Raw genomic sequence first — 19,835 nt, forward strand, 5'->3', positions numbered from 1 at the left:
ATTTACTTCATGACGCAATAAGCTCCAACATCTTCAAAATCCCTAAATAATAACGACATCCACGCGTCCGTCAACTTCTACGTATTCAGCGTCTTAAACGATGAAAACTGGTACGGTGATGCCGGGCAAGTAATTCTGCACCATGTCAACAAACAAAAGAGAAATGATTCCAGTAATTCCCATCGGGACATGCGGGAATTTCGCTGCACCCTGAGGTGTTTTTTTTTTTTTTTTTTCCCCCTCCTTCCTTCTCCGTCGTCACCCTGCAGGGATGCAGCGCCTTTTGCTTCCCGTAAGTGAAAGCTTATTGCTTATTGCCTGCGATTCAGAGAAACAACACGACCCATCACATGACTCGTTATCTGCCTGGATACTCCTGTAATCGCGGAGTTGTAGGAGCCGGTGCGGCGAGGGGAAAAGGAAAGGGAAAAACAACACGGACTCCCACCCACGATATGACTCACGCATGAGTCATCAAACGTGCCAGTAAAGGCGATCGCTGCATATTCTCAGGAAAACCAACACAACTACAGAGAGCTGTAAAACATTACAGCCTCCCGCTGCCGGGAATCTTTTTTTTTTTTTTTTACTTCCCTTTCTTTTTTCTTTTGTTTTGTTTTGGTTTTGTCTCTGATTCCCGAGGTGCTTCCACTTAAAGTGGATCTCCGATGAAGTGAGGAGGGAATAATTTCTGGGAATGCCAGCCAGACCCTGACACGATATTTAAAGCTCCACGGAAATCCGCCTAGACTTTTAAGATGCGGCGCAGTTGCAGAAGAGTTTGAAGCCCTACTTTTAAACTTCCCTACTTTTTTTTTTATAACTACTTTTTTTTTTTTTTTACAACTTAAATGTGTTTAGTTGTAGATTTTATGTGACGGTATTCAACCACTGCAGTTATCGCTGCTTCCAAAACCGTCAGTAAGATCGAGAAAAAAAAAAACAAAAAAAAACGTCTTTATAGAATCAACGTTCAAGCTTTACCACTGCTTCTCAGTTGGGTTTATGTCTGGACTTTGACTGGGCCATTCTGACACATAAATTTGTTTCATTCAAAGGAGTTTCATTGGAGTTTTTAGGGTGGTTATCTTTCAGAATAAAGATAAGCCCAAAATTATTCAAACATACCGGAAGATTTACGATCATCATCACTAAACCAAACAATCGACGTCTGACAGGATAAGATACAGGCATCCATCAAGGATAATAAATAATATATATGTATTTTTTACATTTCTAATTAAAAATGGCATGTGAAATATTTTGCATTTTTAAATATACGAGAGAGAAAAATATATACACAGTTTTGTATGTTAAATATCTGGTTTCTATGAGACTAATGACTGGACATGTTTTGCAGGGAAGTTGTTTTACATGAACTTGGGTACTGAGTCAGGGTCAAGAAGTTTGCCCGACGCTGACCTAACGAGTGACACAATGAGAGCTGACAGAAAACCTCGGGCTTTTTACCAAAACCAAAAGCAAAAGGAAAAGGAAAAGGAAAAGCACCACAGACTCGAAACAGCTTCTCCAAAAAGCAAAGCCCCGCCCGTGTGCAAAGACAGAAACGTTTATTGTCGTAAACCAGGTTTAACATGGAAAAAAAAAAAACCCCCCGCAGAGCTGACCATTCCTTTTTAATGGCTTTGTGTTTTAATAAACGCTTCACGCGTCAACAAAAATAACACAACAGTAAAATACTTCTCTGCTTTAAATTATTACAAATAAAAGTCGGCATTTTAAATAAAGTATAGCTAATAATTACACCTTCTGACAGTCGTGACCTGCCTTGCCTTTTATTAAACACACTTTTATTTCCGTGGCTGTATGTGGGGAAAGGACTCATCCGATCCAAGGCCAGCAGAGGAAAACAATTAACTTGTTGAGCATCTTCCGAGTTGCCGTGGTTACAAACACCTACAAGTTTTTAAAAGTAGTCCAGCACCCTCGTGGCGCTGGGTCTCTCCCTGGATGTTCCCCTCCGGCAGTAAAAGAGCCTCGACTTAACAGTTTGACTTTAGCGAAACTGGCTTAAATTCCTCTTTTTAAGAGTTCAACATGCATCTAATTTTGGTTCTGATTATTGCTCTCACAAGGTGAACTTCCACCCCCCTCTGTCTTTCCTTCCAGGGGTAAAAAAAAAGAAAAAAAAAAGAGTTACATATGACACATGAAACTTTGAGCTGTCCTCCTCAGAGCGGAGATCGGATCAGAGCAGAACAAACAGAGAGCTTTAGTTTCTCTTTCATTCCATTGTTCAGAGGCGCAACTCTGCTCTCTCAAATCTGTTTACAGCCGTTGGTCCTGCAGTCGAACCTGTTTTCACTTTACGGGAAGCCGTTGCGAAACCAGACAGAGAGGACGACTACCTGCTGCGAAGAGGGACTTGATAAACACGCTCGTTATCGTCCGCCGTAAAGGGAAAACCAGTTGCGCCTCGGCGACGTCACGGCACTCTGGAGCCGATTGGTCACCGCTGAGGGCAGGTGACGCGGGTGTGTCCCGGCATGTGGCAGATGCCGCAGGTCCGCGGTTTCCTCGCAGCGGGAGGTCTGCCGGCGGCGCCGTCTCCCGCCGTCTTCCTCCCCTTGTTCCCTCCGTCTCTGCCGCCGTTAAATCCGTTAAATCCTCCACCGAATCCGCCTGAGACGAGGCAGGAGACATGGAGAAGTTTGATTTTGCTGCTTGACAAAAAAATGTTAATTGTAATCTATCGAGTAATGCCTTACAGAGGCTGATTATATGTGGTAGAAATATTTAAACCATGCAAATTCTTTCCTCCACTCCACAATTATACAAGACTGTCGCAATAAATCAATTAATCGCATGACAAATTAAAATTACATTTGCATGCTTGATTGTTTGTCTCTGTTGTTTAATTTTTTCATTCTGGATATTTAAAATATCTTCTAGCTAAATGTTAATCAGAAATTAAAGTTTATTGACCTTTGAGAGAGCGCACTTGCATTATTGTGCCACTACCTCGAGCTGGACGACACGGCAGAAAAACGCATCGTCCGATACAAGTGTTTCACACCAGTCAATATCGATAATTACGGAGTAGTTTTTTGTTTTAAATATCTGAAATGTTGCCAAACTGGTGGCGTGACGTTTCATGTTTTTCCACATTTTCCTCTCCAACTGTTCTACTTATTTTCTCCACCATTATTTATTTCTACATCTATTTTTACGTCATTGTGTCATTATTAGGCACAATGACGGAGCATGAAACTGCTGCTGCAAGGTACTGAACAGGTTGTTGCTAGGCAACCAAAGAGCGAGTGACTTAGTTAGCAGTCTCCTCTGCCTACATCCCCCAGAATGCTGTGCGGTTCTGGATCGGAGTTCAGTAAAATCTATTCATACTGATCACATGTCTGTCAATATTATTGATTTACTGCCCAGCTCTACCGTTGTCAATATATCATTTGAAAATGATCTCAAAACAACATTATCATTTTTTTTTTGTTGCTATAACTTCTGGGACAATTTATCGTCCAGCAAAACTTGTTGTTGTGACAGGCCTGCGACTGTGTGTGTTGATATATGACAAAGTCCCACTACATAAACTGTGTTTTGTTGTTGTAACATGACAAAATGTGGAAACATCCATGGTGTAAATAATGGCTTTTTGTAAGGCACTGTTTATTGTAAGCATGTTTAGTCTCAAGGCTTTTTTTAAGAGCCCAGACTGTAGTGTGAGACAAAACGCTTTAGGCTCAACAAATTAGTTTCCGTCTGAAGTGCTACACGTCCATGAACTTTGGTTTACTGTGTGTGTGTGTGTGTGTGTGTGTGTGTTTGTATCTGATGCAGGACTAATTTCAGTTTCACTTTTAGCAAACTGAAACTTTTAGGGAAATTTTCTGCATGACCTCTGTCTCATTTTGATAATAGATGCTATTTAGATCAAGATCAAGTTAATCTTAGGACACATTGGGAAATAAAGCTGCAGATTTATAATGCCAGTTACTAATGCTGAAAGTAGAACTGTGTGTGTGTGTGTGTGTGTGTGTGTGAGCCCTGCCTGGTGGAGGTACGTTCTCGTCAGCCCACTGGAAGAAGCCGCACTGCTGGTCTCTCGGCTTCCCGCAGGTGTGGAACATGCGGCCCTTGTTGGGGCCGTCCTTCTGCACCGTGCGGGTCACGGCGTTGTCGTTGCAGTTGCACACGGTCTGCCCCATGGCGCCCGAACCACGCCCTCTGCCCCCTCCGGGAGTGTTCCCGAACCCCAGCACGGCCCTGGGAGCCTGAGGAGACCTCTGCGCCGACAGTGGGGGCCCTCTGCTCTGCGGCGGCGCCCCCTGCTGACTCGGCTGATCCGCCCACAGGAAGAAGTTGCAGGCCCCGGAGTTGCACTTGTAGAACTGGCGGCCTTGGTTGGGGCCGTCTTTGCGCACCGTCAGGAGGAGCGCGTCCTGGCCACAGTTGCAGACGATCACGTCGCCGCTGGCTTCCACGTGGACGCCGCTGCCACCTGGTGGCGGTCTGGGCTGGGGGGTCCAGGCGGGAACAGGAGGCATGGAGGGTCTGGGCAGTGGCGGTCTCGGGGGCCTCGGAGGCGGAGCATCATCTCCATCCCCCGGTCCTCTGCTTCCTCCTCCTCCTCCTCCTCCTCTGAGGTACTTGAGGTCCAAAACCTCTCTGAGCGTCTCGTCGCAGCCACCGATGCAGCCGACGAATTCCAGAGGCATCATGGGAGGAACGCTGCCTCTGCGGAACTTAAACTTCAGCCTGAAAAAGTCGGGAAACACAAATTCAGGGAACTAATGCCTACAATAGCTTAGATAGCTAGATATTTTTTACATATTTAGGACAAAAGAGAGTAAACTATCATCAAGAGGAAAAACTTGCACTTTATTCTCAAAACCGTCCTTGATAGAATTAAACAGCAGCCTAACAAGAGGCCTTAATTAATACACTATTAATAATTAATAAATATTAGAATCATAATCTGTGAAAAAAATTGGGCTCCTCTTCCTTCTTCCAGAACTCACTCCCAGTGCCAACTAGAAACAACCAATCAAAGCTAAGATGAGGGTCTTCACAATCTCATGTGCCAGCTAGCAGAGCCCTGAATGCTCAGGCTAGTTAGGTGATAAACCACTAACTGGTTTACCAAGGATGAACTCAAAGTCCTTCTTTTCAAAAAGTCTCTATTAATGTCAGGCTTTTTTGGGATTCATGTTTTTTCTTAAAAAAACAACATTTTAATAAATCTTTTTCTTCCCACAAATTTAATGCAAAATTGAATGATTCTAAAAGATTACATCATGACAAAATCCAGATTAAATTAATTATTCTTTCAGAGTAGTTCACATAAGGTGTTAAGAGATGAAAAGGTTTGAATACGGTGACATTTTAAATGGTTTGTTGTAAGAGTGGCAGCACTATTAATCACGTTTGTATTTTAGTTTCAGTTTTGCTACTGAATATTGTTTTAGCTGCATTCCGCTTTGCAAGTGTTCAATTATTTAAGAGTTTTGTTCCAGAATCAACAGGAACGATTTAACCAGATCTAATTAATAAAAAAAAAAACACACAGAGAACTATTAAAACTGATCCTCCTGAATGTTACTACATACACAAACATGATTTATGCTTAATGATGTTTGTTTTTTGGGTCACAGCGATGGAGAACCACCACAGTGGGGGGGGCGGAAGGGGGGGGAGGACTTGAACTGCAGCAGCCACGTTCACAAACGACGCTAAAACGGACCCGGCCTGCCGTATTCGCGGCCGGTACCGGCTGCAGCCAGTCAGAGACGCGCGGCAGGATGAGCGGAGCGGTGTTCTGACCCGGACCCAGCTGGGGACGGACAGAACTTATCCAGAAAGTGATTGGGAAAAACAACACAGCTTTGAGAACAAACGGCAAAGCTCAACTTTAAGCTCCGTGAAGCCCGGTTGCTATGGTAACCGGAGCTGGTGTGGAGCACTTTGGCTGACTCGGAGCGAGCGTGCCCTATATTTGGACCGAGCCGAGGCCGGTGCTCGGGGGGTTAACGCCTACTAGTGCAAACAAGAGTTTAGACGCGGTTCTTGCAGCGGAGAGGCTGCCGACGGCTCCAGAGTTTCACCGAGTCGTCGCCGCTGCCGCCGTCGTTGTTGTCATGGTTCGGAGGAAACTCAAGGTAGCAGAAGTCACTACTGAGAGATTTTGTTTCCACAGAACATTAGTGTAGTTCCTGCGGGGTTGAATCGTGCTGAGAGGAAAATGATGAGTCGTGTTTCCTCCGAAACATCCAAGCAGTGAAATGGAGTGGAAATCGTTTCTTTTTCTTTTTTTAAAGCTCTTGTTAAGCAACTTTTAAGAGAAGCAAACAAACGCCGAACAAATACTATAAAAAAAGTGCTGCAGAAATAATCACTTTCTGCTTTTTGTCACGATTAAAAATTTGAGAATTAAAAGAATAAAAATAAAACTCCACCCTCCCGGTAAGTCATGTACTAACTGTAGCTGCGTTTTCATCACAGTTGTGTGCAAAGCTTTGTAGCTATTCAATGTCGAAAAAGCACAATTTTGGCGTTTCCGTTAAATCGGAAAGGTAAGTGAAATCACACATGAATAGGTTTGCTCACATGATAAGTCATTAAAAAAACATTTCCACCCTCCTGTCACTTCCTGAAGTCTTGTTTGTCATTTTCGCCAGTAGTAACATCCGGTTGTTGGTCACATGACTCGCGTGGCGCGAAATAACGTTCAGACTGCAGTTTTGTGAAATGCGCTAATCTCAATATGGCCGACAAACCTCATCATTCAAAACATTATTCTTAAAACGTGAGTTTTTTTTAATTTACATTTTTTCAATAAAGCAAAATTAATTTAGTAATTCCAATTATGCGCAATTGTACGGTCAATATAAACACAGCTACAGTCTAATCCATTCTTTACCTTAAATTTTACTACATTCTCCTGAGCTTAATTATGAATAAACAGAAGCTGTCTGACAACATGAAGTAGGCTGCTTCATAATGCCCCAATCTCACTACAGGGTTTCCCCCAGTGTTTTATAAGCCTGGCGGGCCACCAGGCTTTATGTGTGCCCCCACCAGGCTAAGCTCTGCTTATTTATTCAAGTCTTTTTAAAATGTTTGCATTTTTTAAGACTTTATAGTTGGTGTTCAGGTGTTAATCTTCCAATAACACATGATTATCAAGTGATATTTTCAAATTTCCTGTCAACTTTAAACATTTTTAACTCAAAAACACGACGGACCGCTGGATGAATGACTGGCCTAGCGCCCGACCACCGGGCTTAACAAGTTTTCTGGGGGAAATCTTGCACTGCATTAAGAACAGATGAGGAAGAAATTAGCTGAAATCTGTCTAGAAAGGGGTGACAGGAAGTGAACATTTATATGAACGGTCAGCCGACCAGAATTACTCATCGATGAGGTCACAAACAAACCCAGAACATCAAGCGATAACTTTCTGAGCTGTTCTGTTGTCTAATCAATTAATTGGTTGTTTAAATGTTGTTTGTTTTGAGTAATAAAAAAAATCTGGATAGTTTTAATGTGTCAGAACAGATTCCCCTTAATTTAGCAGCACCTCATGCCGTTGTGACCTTTTTAACCACAGCAGCCCAACAGGAAGCACAGGGATGTCCCCAAGTTGACACAAATATGGCATCATACTTCCCCTGATGTATTTGTGTGTTGGAAAAACAACATTCAAAGAAAAACCCCGCAATGTTTTGGACTTTCACTTAATCAGGTGACAGATCTGATCATCAAAAAACACCTTTCTGAAACATGAGAGTGATGACAACGTTTTATTTCTGTGTTTATGCTGTTAGATTCAGTGTTTAAAGCTACTAAATGAGGCTCGTTGTGGGCAAACGCTTTGTTGCGAGGTAAAACCAAGGGGTGCAAATCAGTGTTGCCACTTTTTCCAGTGTAACTGTTTATCACTGGAGCTAAAGCGTCGCAGTGAGGCGCGGTGTCGGTACTCACAGGTGAATGGGGCTCGGTTGGCATGTGGGACAAACAGCGTCGTCCCTGCTGACCTCCAGCACGGCGTCCGGGAACCAGACGGCCGTCTTACAGGCCGGGAAGCCCACACAGGTCAGGAACTTACTGCAGACACACACAAACACACACACACACACACACACACACACACACACAGGAAACAGGCCCATTATTATCAGCTGTGTCTAATCTAATGCTTTTCAGATATTGAATCCACCAGTGGGATCGCCATATTGGGCCTGCACTTTTTCACATTTTCCCTTGTTACTTTGTTGTGTTTTAAGGACAATTTGTGCTATAAATTACAGCAGGACCGAGCTGGATCTGTTTGGCAGAAAAGAAGCTGCAAAAATGTTGTTTTCTAAAGTTGTTAGAGACATACCCAAAAGCTGTACCTGCAGCCAAAAGGTGCTTCAAACACAAATCCTCCAACATTATTCTAATATTTGTAAAAATGTAGAAAACCAGACATCGTTTTCCTTCCATTTCACAAATATGTGTTACTTTGTGTTGATCAATCACATCAAATCCCTCAAAAAACACACTGAAGTTTGTGACTGTGATGTGGAAAAAATGCTAAAAAAAAAACATCTCTGGACTAAGATTGAAATTCAAACATGTAAGTTTATGAGGAACTGTGGACTTAGGTTTGTTACTGGGTTATTTAGAGTTAGTCTCTCTCTTTCTCTCACCTGTTTCCCTCCCTCTTCTTCTTCAGCACCATGTCCCGCCCACAGTTAGGACACTTCCTGACCGGCAGCGGTACCTCCATGTCCAGCTGCTCCGCTTCAGGCAGCTCCAGAGCTGCGCCCAGGTACGGCGACAGAGCCTCGTCTAACCTGAAGCCACGAGAAAAAAACAGCGACATGTTGCTAGGACACAGAGAACGCAGGGCGCCGATCCCCTCCATCGTCGTATAATTTAAAGTGCGACTAACTTCTTTGCCTTCCTAACGGACTCTATGAAGACAGCTTTGTATTTCTGGATGTGGTGCTGCAGAACGCTCCGCTTGTCCTTCCTGCCCTCCGACACCAGCTTCAGGTCAGCCTCCAGCTCGGCGCGCAGGTTGGGTTTCGACATCTCGTAGCCCATGGAGTTGTAACCTGGACGCACAATCGCCACGAGGGACGGCATGTTAATGATGCCGCGGTTGCCGCGGCAGATTGCGGCGCGGAGACGCGTGTGAAGTTACCCTCCACTAGTCCCATGCCGAGCTCCCCGGGGAGAAACCTCTGGTCCGCAGTCAGACCGACGTACATGCGACTCTTAATGGTCTCGATGTGTTCTGCGTGGGTCGCATCCGTACCTGGAATACACACACACTACAATTGAAACAAACATGATATATCCCTTGTTTTTTCATATTAATAGAAAGTAACCCTGGCACAGCACTCTGTGTTAAGGAGGTTAGTTTCCTGGCTCTATTGTTTTTATTTTCAGTAAAAAAGTACAACTGGTACCAGTGCTTGTGTTTAGTTATCGCTTTTATATTACCATAACATAAACATTTTAAAACACTTTTATATTACCATAATATAAAAGTCATAAAAAATTAGTTATTGCTGCTTTTAACTCCCTACAATTTTCTTCCCCAAGTCAAAATGACACTTTGCCAGATTTATATTCCCATCGTTCTCAGTCAGGATTAACTCTGGGATTAAACGCCGACTGATGCTACATTAAAAGACAGCACAGATTTTAAGAGGACAAATAAAACTATATTTTAGCAAACTGCAAACAATGTATAAGTTTATGGTAGATATTTCTACAGTGAATTAAAACCAAACACGGACGGGCAGGGCAACTGTTTGAGTAAAAGAAAACACTTCCTTCACAAACTGCTTTTGTGTTTTACTATCTGTTCATGAGACCAAGTTGCTAACGGAGCTACTGCTGCCACACAGCGAGACATTTAGTTTTTTCCTTTCTATGGAAAGTATCGCTGGCCCAGTGCCTCTGTGCTTCCTGTCGTCTTCATAAGAGAAGGCATTGCTACTGCCATTAAGTAATTGATCTAGAAAGTACTCCTGCTTCTGCTCTTCAAAGTTTAGCAAGGACTCATGGAAACTGATATTTTTTTTTTTCGTGTTAGACAGATTTACCGATGCCGTGCTTCTCCATCAGGGATATGAGGTCGGCTTCGGTCAGCAGCTGAGGCGGACTCGTCTGTCCGTCCACCATCTCGATAGCGGAGGGCTGGAACTGGGAGCCCTGCTCATAAACTGGTATCAGCTGAAAAAAAACCAACACAATTTCCTTAATTAGTCACTTAGAGTAGAAGCTATCGGTATTTTCAACACAAAAATAAAAAGTAAACCCACCTTTGTGCTCCACCTCTCGTACGGGTAGACGTCCAGGTAATTCCTTGCAATAACCATGAGTCCAGATGTGGAGAACTTCTCTTGAGCAATTTCTATTTCCACCACCGTCTCCTGCCCCAAAGCGTCCTGGGAAACGCAGGCCAGGAAGTGCCGCACGATGAACTCATACACACGCGCTTCGTTGCCCTGGGAAACGAGACACACAGTGGAGATTTCCACGCATGCTCCACGTGTTTCCATCGGTTTCTACGACCCTCCGGCAAAACTTTTACCAAGTGGGGTTTCAACATCTCTACGTTCCACAAAATCCTGAAACAATGATGCTTAATCTGGCTTCAGAGTCAGAGGAGAATTAAAGGGCTGTTTTGTTATTTTTTTCCAAATTCAGAGCTAATTCAGATCGTACTTCTACTGTGAGAATCTTATGTAACCCAAAACTTTCACTTGATTCCCCAAAAAAAACGAATAAAAGAAAAAAGTAAAGAATGAAAACAAAAACGACGTGAACCAACCCACCTGCAGCGCGTTGGTGTACTTGGTGGGGTGTATGGGAGGGTGGGCCTGGTCGGAGTTTTTGCCCTGCCGTGGGTTGGGGCCCCCAGGCTGGTCCAGAACCCGCTGGGCAAACGTCCCCCACTCCGGACTCTGCGCCTGCTGCTCCACCAGCGGCGCCAGGGGAAGGTTTGCAGGAAATATGTTGGTTTCTGTGCGAGGATAGCTGATTAACCTGAACAGGAAATTTAAAATAAAAAAAAATTAAATAAAAATGCAGCGTCGTGTTGTATTCACACAGAGAAATGACGCTCTGCAAAACACCAGATGGTCCCTGCGTGTCTATGAACTGGAAAGACTCTGGCAGGCAGGTGAAGATGGAGGACTAAGGTGAACTTAATGCTACACCCACCCTTGAGTATAAAGCTTTTCAGCAATCTTCATCGTCTCTTTGGCATTTATCCTGAGCTTCCTAGACGCCAGTTTCTCCAGTTCCTGCACGTCAGATCAACACAGAAGACTTTGCAAACAAGAAAACGGTTTTTCATGCCGCGGCTTACATCATACGTGTTTGCTGTTTGCTTTTATTATCTTACCACTGTGTCCAAAGGCAGTGGTCTCCATTTGCTCTTGGGTTTGCTTGTTACTGAGGTGACTGTTGCTATGGGATCCTGGAAATAAATGATAATATATTCTCTTTTCACATGTTACTTTTGAACCGCGTTTATTCGCACGAGTCAACAAACATTTTCCAAACGGACCGCAGTGTGTCGTGTCAGCTGCAGCAGTGGCTGAGATACACCTCTGGATGAGTTTTATTTGCACTGCTCGTTTCAGCAACAGGGCTTTTCAGAGTGATTTATATGATGAGAACAAAGGACAAGAACATTATGCTGCAGTGGCGTAATAAAGGAAAGTGATGAAAAGTTGGAATACGGTCTACAATTAACGAGTTTCCAGTGATGGTTAATCGAAGGCAGCTCGGAAGAAGTGGGGTTTTTCCGCCTCGATTTGAAGGCTAAACACTGCAGCTTTGCAGTTTTCTGGAAGTTTGTTCCAGATTTGTGGAGCATAGAAGCTGAAAGCTGCTTCTCCATGTTTGGTTCTGGTTCTGGGGATGAAGAGCAGAACCAGAACCAGAAAACCTCAATAGTCTGGAAGGTTGATGTAACTAAACAATTCAGTGATTTATAAACCAGCAGGAGAATTTAAAGTCTATTCTCTGAGCAACAGGGAGCCGGTGTAGGGACTGTAGAACTGGAATGACGTTCTCCATCTTCCTGGTTTTCTGCTTTTTAGTCAGACCTGTGAAGACGCTGTTGCAGTAATCAATGCGACTAAAGATAAATTCCTGGATGAGTTTCTCTAGATCGCGCTGAGACATCAGTCCTCTAATCCTGGAGATGTTCTTCAGGTGGCAGAAGGCCGACTTTGTGACAGTCTTTATGTGGCTCTGAAAGTTCAGGTCAAAGGTCATCACTACTCCCCGGTTTCAGGCCTGATCGCTGGTTTCAGTTGTAATAACTGAAGCTGTGCGTTGACCCTAGTTCGCTCCTCTTCAGGTCCAAAGATAATAACTTCAGCTTTGTTTCTAATCAGCTGAAGAAAGTTTTGGCACATCCACACATGTATCTGTTCTAAGCATCTATCTATTCAGTGATTGGATGGGTTCAGAGTCACCTGGTGACATCGTGATGTAGAGCTGTGTATCGTCTGTGTAGCTATGGTAACAAAACTTATGTTATAACCTGAACCAGTGGGAGCATATAGATATTAAACAACAGGGGGTCCCAGGATTGAAACTCAATGAAAAATTATAGTCGAACCAGTCAAGTGCTGTACCAACCCAGCTGTCCAGTCCTTTCAGTAATATGTCATGGTCAACAGTATTAAGTGCTGCGCTGAGGTCCAACAGAACCAGAACTGTGGTTCTCCCACAGTCTGTTTATGTGGATGTCACTGAACATGTTGACAAAGGCAGGCTCACTGAAACCGGACAGAAAGACATCAAAGCAGTTGGCCATTGTTAAGGTACATCAGAGAGCGCACACACACACACACACACACACACACACACACACACACACACACAAAACGCACACACACGCACGCACACACACACTGGAGGCATGAGTTTAATGAGCAGGCTCTGGTATCACCAGCGAGTTTCTGTAATAACAAAATAAAAGCAATCATTTGCAGAAAACTACATGTCGTAATAATAAAAAAAAAACAAAAAAAAAACTTGTTTTGAAAAGAGAGCATCTAAACAGTGAATGAAGGTTGGAGACCAAAAGGATGAATCATCCAGCGTTAGCGGCTCAGAGTTTGACGGAGTTCACATTGAACGATTGTGAAGTGGAAAGGAAACGATAAATAGTTTTCAATATTCCAATCTGAAAAGTGTGGTGTGCATCTGCATTCAGCCCCCTGTACTCTCATGCTCAGTACGTTCCTGAATTTCTAAAATTCAAGAACTGCGACGGCGTGTTGCAGTTTCTCTGCTACGTCACTTCTGATTGGTTCTTTTCTTAGCTTTATTCATAATTTTCTGGTTGAGGCGTCGCATGTTTGCACAGCTCTGGTTCTGGAAGGAGTTTCACTGTCACTTTCTTTTTTTTTTACTTTCGGACAGTTGTTATGATGTGTAACCGTGGCAACAAGGTGTTGTTTTTACAGCTTGGAGCAGCTGATTGGCATCTGAAAACGTCAAATAAACATGCCCTCGTCTTTCCAGGACATTTTACTGTAGAATATCTTCTCTGCTGCCCAGATATTGAACTGCTAACACGGTCATATAACAACGTTCTTCAGTCAGAAGCCTCTTCAGATTTGTTGAAACACTGACTGCTACTGGAGATCCTTCCTTCCCACAGCGTCACCAAGCACAACAATTCTTTGAAGATGCTTGGATGATATGAGTTACATGAGTTACGGCAACGTTTAATTTCCGTTTGGGATCAATAAAGTATTTTGAATTGAATGCAGAGCCCTGCAAGGGGAAATATTTCTCTATATGACGGGAAGAATAAGAACTGTTGGTCAACAGTGTTTGGTGCCGTCCTTAACAACAAACCACCCCCCACCCCCACCAAAAAAAAAAAAAAAAAGTTTTTATATGTAAATGTCATTTTGTATAAAAAAAAAAAATTAAACTTCAGGTTCTTGGCTGATTTACTGCAGCATGCATTAAAATCTGCAGTCATTCAGAGCCTTATTGCAGTGAAATGTTTGCCCAACCTTGAGCAAACAAAGGTAAAGGAATAATAGCCAGCCTGTGATGGAGTGAGCTCTGACCCGCTTCTTGTCTTCCGACACTCGCAGTTCGCTCTGTGGGAAAAAAAAAAAAGAGCGAAAAGCTAGCTGAGTGATAATTACAGGGCTCGTCAGCCTCGCCGGGAAAGAATAAGTGTTTCTCTTGATGACGCTCCCACGTTCAGACGACACCTCTTCTGTTCTGTCGTCAGCGGGTGAAACCTCTCGGGATTTAGAGCTCAAACGCGCCAAAGCTGGATCAACAAACAGAAGATTAGAACGATGATCCAACATCACACAGTCTGAGTACGGAAATCGGAAAAAAAAAAAAAAAAGCATAACCCCCCGCCACCCCCAAAAAAAACAGGAGACTGTGAATCTACAAGGTGCACTGGAGTGATGCTGAATGCGGCTTTGCTACCAGCTTTAATTACAGTGTGATAACATATGATTATTGACATCCATTATGTCGTAACTTATTCGCATTCGCCCGTTCTGTTTAAGATGCGTTGCCGTGATTTTGGATTGTTCTGGTGAAGCTGCTGGGCAAACTAGCAAACAGCTAAAGATGCTTCGGCATGAGGAAGTGCAATATGGACAATGTTACATATATACATATATATGTAGCCCCTTTCCTGCACACACCTGTGCACAGTGGCTCTGGATGTTTCTACTCCAGACTCAGTCCACTGCTTCTGCAGGTCCCCCAAGGTCTGGAATCGGCCCTTCTCCACAATCTTCCTCAGGGTCCGGTCACCTCTTCTCGTTGTGCAGCGTTTTCTGCCACACTTTTTCCTTCCCACAGACTTCCCACTGAGGTGCCTTGATACAGCACTCTGGGAACAGCCTATTCGTTCAGAAATTTCTTTCTGTGTCTTACCGTTTTGCTTGAGGGCGTCAATGATGGCCTTCTGGACAGCAGTCAGGTCAGCAGTCTGACCCATGATTGCGGTTTTGAGTAATGAACCAGGCTGGGAGTTTTTAAAAGCCTCAGGAATCTTTTGCAGGTGTTTAGAGTTAAAATAATTAACTTTATCACAATATGCTAATTTTTGAGAAGGACCTGTATTTTCCAAATTTCATGTCTTTCCTTCAATATTTGAGAACAAATATGAAGAAAAAAAAAATCCAGCCTCCAGATGTGCAAAACCGCAGGAGAAATGACCCAAATATTGACCCTCTACAGCTGAATACACGTGCATGCCACACTTTTCAGACTTTACTTGTAAAAGTTGTTGAAACAATGTATAATTTTCCCTTGATTTCGCAATTTAGTGCTCCTTTGTGCTGGTCTATCAACTAAAAACTAAAATATTAAATGAAGTTAGAGAGTTAATGAGACTCAATGTGCAAAAGTTACAGGGTTATCAATGGTATAATCAAAACCGTGATTATACTCTAAAAAAAATAAAATAAAAAAAAAGACTCGTACCTCCATGCAGATCTGGTAGAGCACCAGACAGGCTGTGTGATGGAAGAGACGGTTTCTCTTCCAGCTGAACTCAACACTGTCCTCTTCCACCTGGTGGAGCACTGAGGCAAAGACAGACACACAGGACAGGATTTATAGGCTTAATCCAAGCGTAATCAATCAACTTTTATTCCCAGTACGTGAATTCTTACCTTTGATCTTGTAGAAAGTCTCGGGTATAAAAGCCTGAATGGCTTTGAAGCGCTCCACCACAAATCCCAGGGTGGGAAACTGACAGCTGCCGTATGAGATCAGCTGATTGGCCAGGGACTCGGGGAAGATCTTCTGCAGGCGAAGCGTCTGGAACCGGGTAAAGGACGCGCCTGACGACGATCAGCAGACGGACAAGTGGAAAGTCATCAGACAACTTATGATGAACAACCAGTCCCAGTCGTTCTCATATTTCCATGCTTAACGGGAGTGGGCGCCGCCGCCTCACCTATCCGCAGATCCAGCTCTTGCCGGACATCGACGGCGTCGCTGATGTTGCGGTCGGGCTCCGTCAGCGTCTCACACGCTCTTCGAATCGAGTTAGGAGTGATCTCCGAAAACTTCGCTCGAAAGATTTGCAAATTCGGCTTCACTAAAGAAAAGAAATATATATATATGTATATATATTTAGATATTAGTATTCAGAGGAATAATGTGGAAAAGTAGTTTGTGGATAAATACGAACCTGCTTTGCAAACATCAATGATTTCGAAGCCAATGTTTTCTCCCTCCCGGTCACAGTCAGTCCAGATGACCAGAGCCTGGCACTGCCTCGCTTCCTTCTCCAGAGTCCGCTACCGAGAATCAAACACAAACATTTGACCTTTTTTAATTACACAATCAAGTTATGTTATGTCATTTCACAGCTTAAAAAACTTTAATAACCAAATGAAAATATTCCAGGTGACTTTCTGAAATGTAGGACTGAAATACAAATAGTTGCGTATTTGAAGCTAGTTTTAGTTCCTCTCTTCATATTAGTGGTTAATAAAGTTTTATTTGATAAACTGTAGGATAAAGAGAGTCAGTCGCTCTGAGTATAAATCTCATTTCTCTAAGTTATTTTATGGTCACATTTTCCTTATTAAAGTCCAGCTTTTGATCAGCGCCCTCTAGAGGTGACTGCAACAGAATCTTGTGTTAAGACTTTAAAAACAAATGATGGTTACAAAATTAATTCTGTAACAGTTTCTGCTGTATGTACAGATGTTGTGTAAAGTTCAAGATTTTTCCTCCAGTGTTTGGAGTTGTTGCTGCGCACTTTGGCTCAGCTGGCTGAAACAAGGCTCCTTTAAACGCTAGAAGATATGGCTTCAAAATAAAATCTCAATTTTTTTTTTTTTTTTTTACCAAATTTGGTTTCCAATATTAATAACAAAAAATGTCTCACTTTTTTTTTTTTTAAATGCTGTAAATGACAGAAAATATCTTAAAATGGCTTTTACTTCAGTAATTCCTTCTGTGGGGTTGACCTGAATTTGAAGTCGAAATAAACTGAATCTGTAAAACATGTTTGCTAACATCACTTTGGATACCCAAGAAATGCATTGATGAAAAAAAAAACCCCATAAAAAATAAAAATTTTCCAAAATTTAAATCGTCAAAAACAGAATAACAGAATGTGATTAATCGATCAAATCAATGTAATGCCCACCCCTAGTCCCGTGCTTTTTCTTTCCTTACAAGACAGACATTGGCTATTTAAAGAAATTAAAGTGACATGTTTTAGTGTTTTGTTTTTCCTCTCAGTTCCAGCCGTACCTTGATTTGAACCATGTTGTCCGGGCAATACTTCTCTACTTCTGCATCAAACAGCAACACGGGACTGCAGCTGTGCCTTGGAAGAGAAACGAGAAAACTTCAAGTGTTGAAACCCTCCGTCGAGGTCGCCGTAGGCAACTAAAGGCATATTCATTTCAACTTACCATTTCTGGAAAGGCGCTTTGAACTCCAGACCCAGCAAATGGCCTGACACTGAAGTCATTGTCACTGTCACATTCTGAGATGAGGACAACAATCAGAGAAATCTGAGAGAATCACAATCAGATATTCAAATGCATGGGTGGGTTGCTTACCTGGCCAAAAAGATTATATTCATACTCGTATATTTTATTGAACTTCGAAAATCCTTCTCTCTGCAACAAAGAAACCCATAATGAGGTGTGCTGACAAAGAATAACAAGTCAATAGTGTTGTCGCTACAAAACAATGGAAATAATGGGAGCTTTCTTTTACTTTCTCTGAGGTTATATCAGATTACAGTGATACTTAAAAGCTTCAGTAACAGTGAAGGTCTGATCGGCGGTGACTCACCCTCCTGGCTCTGCCGCCAGACATGATCTCAGAGATGCCTTTGGCTGCGTCGTTCTTCTCGGCCACGCAGAGGACCCGCTTGATCTGAACTCGGCTGCGAATCATGTCTGCCCCCTGCGCTGCGTCCGAGCACCAACGGCTCCGTGTCGCCCAGAAAAAGCCCGTCCTCGCACGCAGTAGTCCCGATCGAAGCGTGGATCTGACGAGGAGGTGCGCTATGAGCATGCCTGGCCCGCTGTCACATGAAGCAGCAGCGGCTGCCCTCGGACTCAGCCTCCCCGGTTCTGCTGCTCCTCCGCTCGGTTAGCATCTTAGCTAGCAGGGATGGCTAAAAGCATCGTGGCAGCTCTCAGAAAGTTTCCCAGACGGCTAAAAAGTTTTATACAGTTAAATAAATTAACTTTTTATTTACGGGAAATCGATAAAGAAAAGAAAAGAAATAGAAAGTTGTATAGACTTGTTGATATAATGAACCGATTCGAACCCAGCCAAAGTGACACAGTTAGCTTTGTTTACAAAATCCGCGCCTGACAGTCAAAATTGCCGTAAAGGAAACCGTAAAAGTGTCGTAAAGTCCCCAGTGTTGTAAAAAGTTGAATTGAGGAAAATTAATCATCCCCTTTTCATTGTATGTGAGATACATTAAGCTCACTAACATTTTCCCTGCGTTTTTAATAATAGCTAGGCATGAAAAAAGTACATTGAATGTTGAAATGTGTATGTATATACAATTTAATTTGTTACGTAATGTTATTTGAGAAGAACTGCAAGGTATAGAAAGAATTCCCTTACACTAATGTAGTTTTCCTAAATGAACACTTGTAATAAATTCCTCAGCCTTGTTAAATGTGTTGAGAAAAAAGTTGTATCACTGTTTCATTATTATTATTATTATTATTATTATTATTATTATTATTATTATTATTATTATTATTATTATTATTATTATCCAAAACTCAGTCTAAAGTTGTTTTAAATTCAAGTAAATCTTGTCCCTTTCTTTCCTAAATTTTAACTTTAACTCCATTCAGTCCTGAGAGGAAGACGTTTTTCCTAAAGATGGAAGAGTCTAAAAAAGGCATTAAGCTAACTCTATAACGTTATATTTTCATTACCAAAATTTGCAATAAATTTAAGTGAAGTGTAAAAAAATACATTAACTACATGTAACAAAAATATTAGAAAGAAAGATAAAATTGCGTTTCAGTCAAACGATAATGACCAAAACTAAACTAAAACGTGCTGTCATTAACACTAAATTCTCTACACGTTGCGCACTTACGATGTCTGGCCAGTAGGTGGCAGTGAGTGGTGTGACACACTGAAGTGAAATTTGATTTGTAAGTAAAACATCAACAGTTTGACACAAGGACTAAGCACTTTGGTAGATGTCTTATGCAGCGGCCACCAAGTATGAAACGGAAAAAACAAACAAAACTTGCATGTTAATTTTCTACTACTGTACTCCTTCACTGTATATTGGGTTATTGTTGTTTTTCATGGAAAGCAATGTATTAAAATCCATAGTACATTGCAATAGAACATGTTTAACCTTTAATAGAACACATAGCACACAGAGGGTGTTTAGCTGTGGTTTATCATATTATCAGACTTCTTTTGTATGCATGTTTTAGTTTCTGATTTTTTTATTATTATTATTTTTATATACATTTTTTCATAATAGTATGCTCAAGATTTCAGTCCTTCATTCGTTGCACACGTTTAGGAATAGAGTAACATGACAAATGAGCACATTTGCATTGCATTTTTGAAGCTGTGTGTTGGGTTATTTGTATAGGAGAAGTTCTGGTTTTGCCACCTCTAACCTCTAAAATGCTCAAACATCATCACTTTATAACTTCTGCCTGTCAAGAGGAAATGTCAAGTAAGTTCCTTTCATTTAAAAAAAAATGATGCTGTGTGTTTGATGGTTAGCTCAAACACATTTATTTTCATTTTCATACAGCTGTATCACTTACAGTACGCGTCTCTTAGCTCTTAGTTGTTTTTCTTTA

The 19,835-nt window shown here is 42.2% G+C and overlaps 1 protein-coding gene across 1 annotated transcript; it reads right to left on the reverse strand.

The window, feature by feature from the left end:
• Positions 1-1,549: 1,549 nt before the first annotated feature.
• top3a (DNA topoisomerase III alpha) lies at positions 1,550-18,510 on the reverse strand. Its single transcript, XM_015012735.2, has 19 exons — positions 17,821-18,510; positions 17,583-17,642; positions 17,433-17,506; positions 17,269-17,344; positions 16,193-16,301; positions 15,956-16,099; positions 15,669-15,839; positions 15,478-15,578; positions 11,387-11,461; positions 11,203-11,285; positions 10,815-11,025; positions 10,299-10,484; positions 10,080-10,209; positions 9,170-9,283; positions 8,915-9,080; positions 8,670-8,816; positions 7,960-8,082; positions 4,028-4,734; positions 1,550-2,643 (listed from the first exon to the last, which is right to left on the reverse strand). The coding sequence occupies exons 1-19, from the start codon at positions 18,043-18,045 to the stop codon at positions 2,471-2,473; spliced, it is 3,075 nt and encodes a 1,024-aa protein (XP_014868221.2). The 5' UTR covers positions 18,046-18,510; the 3' UTR covers positions 1,550-2,470.
• Positions 18,511-19,835: the final 1,325 nt, after the last annotated feature.

The sequence above is a fragment of the Poecilia mexicana genome, unplaced genomic scaffold, assembly GCF_051168715.1.
Source record: "Poecilia mexicana isolate PSO_F unplaced genomic scaffold, ASM5116871v1 scaffold_8, whole genome shotgun sequence".
Lineage (NCBI taxonomy): Eukaryota > Metazoa > Chordata > Actinopteri > Cyprinodontiformes > Poeciliidae > Poecilia > Poecilia mexicana.

What these genes read in the sequence shown, in the direction of transcription:
- top3a (XM_015012735.2), bottom strand. Translation starts at nt 18,045, where the DNA reads ATGCTCATAGCGCACCTCCTCGTCAGATCCACGCTTCGATCGGGACTA. An exon ending in CATTGATGTTTGCAAAGCAG is followed by an intron (nt 16,100 to 16,192) that starts GTTCGTATTTAT and finishes TCTTTTCTTTAG; the next exon opens with TGAAGCCGAATTTGCAAATC. An exon ending in AAGAAGAGGGAGGGAAACAG is followed by an intron (nt 8,083 to 8,669) that starts GTGAGAGAAAGA and finishes GTGTGTCTGCAG; the next exon opens with TAAGTTCCTGACCTGTGTGG.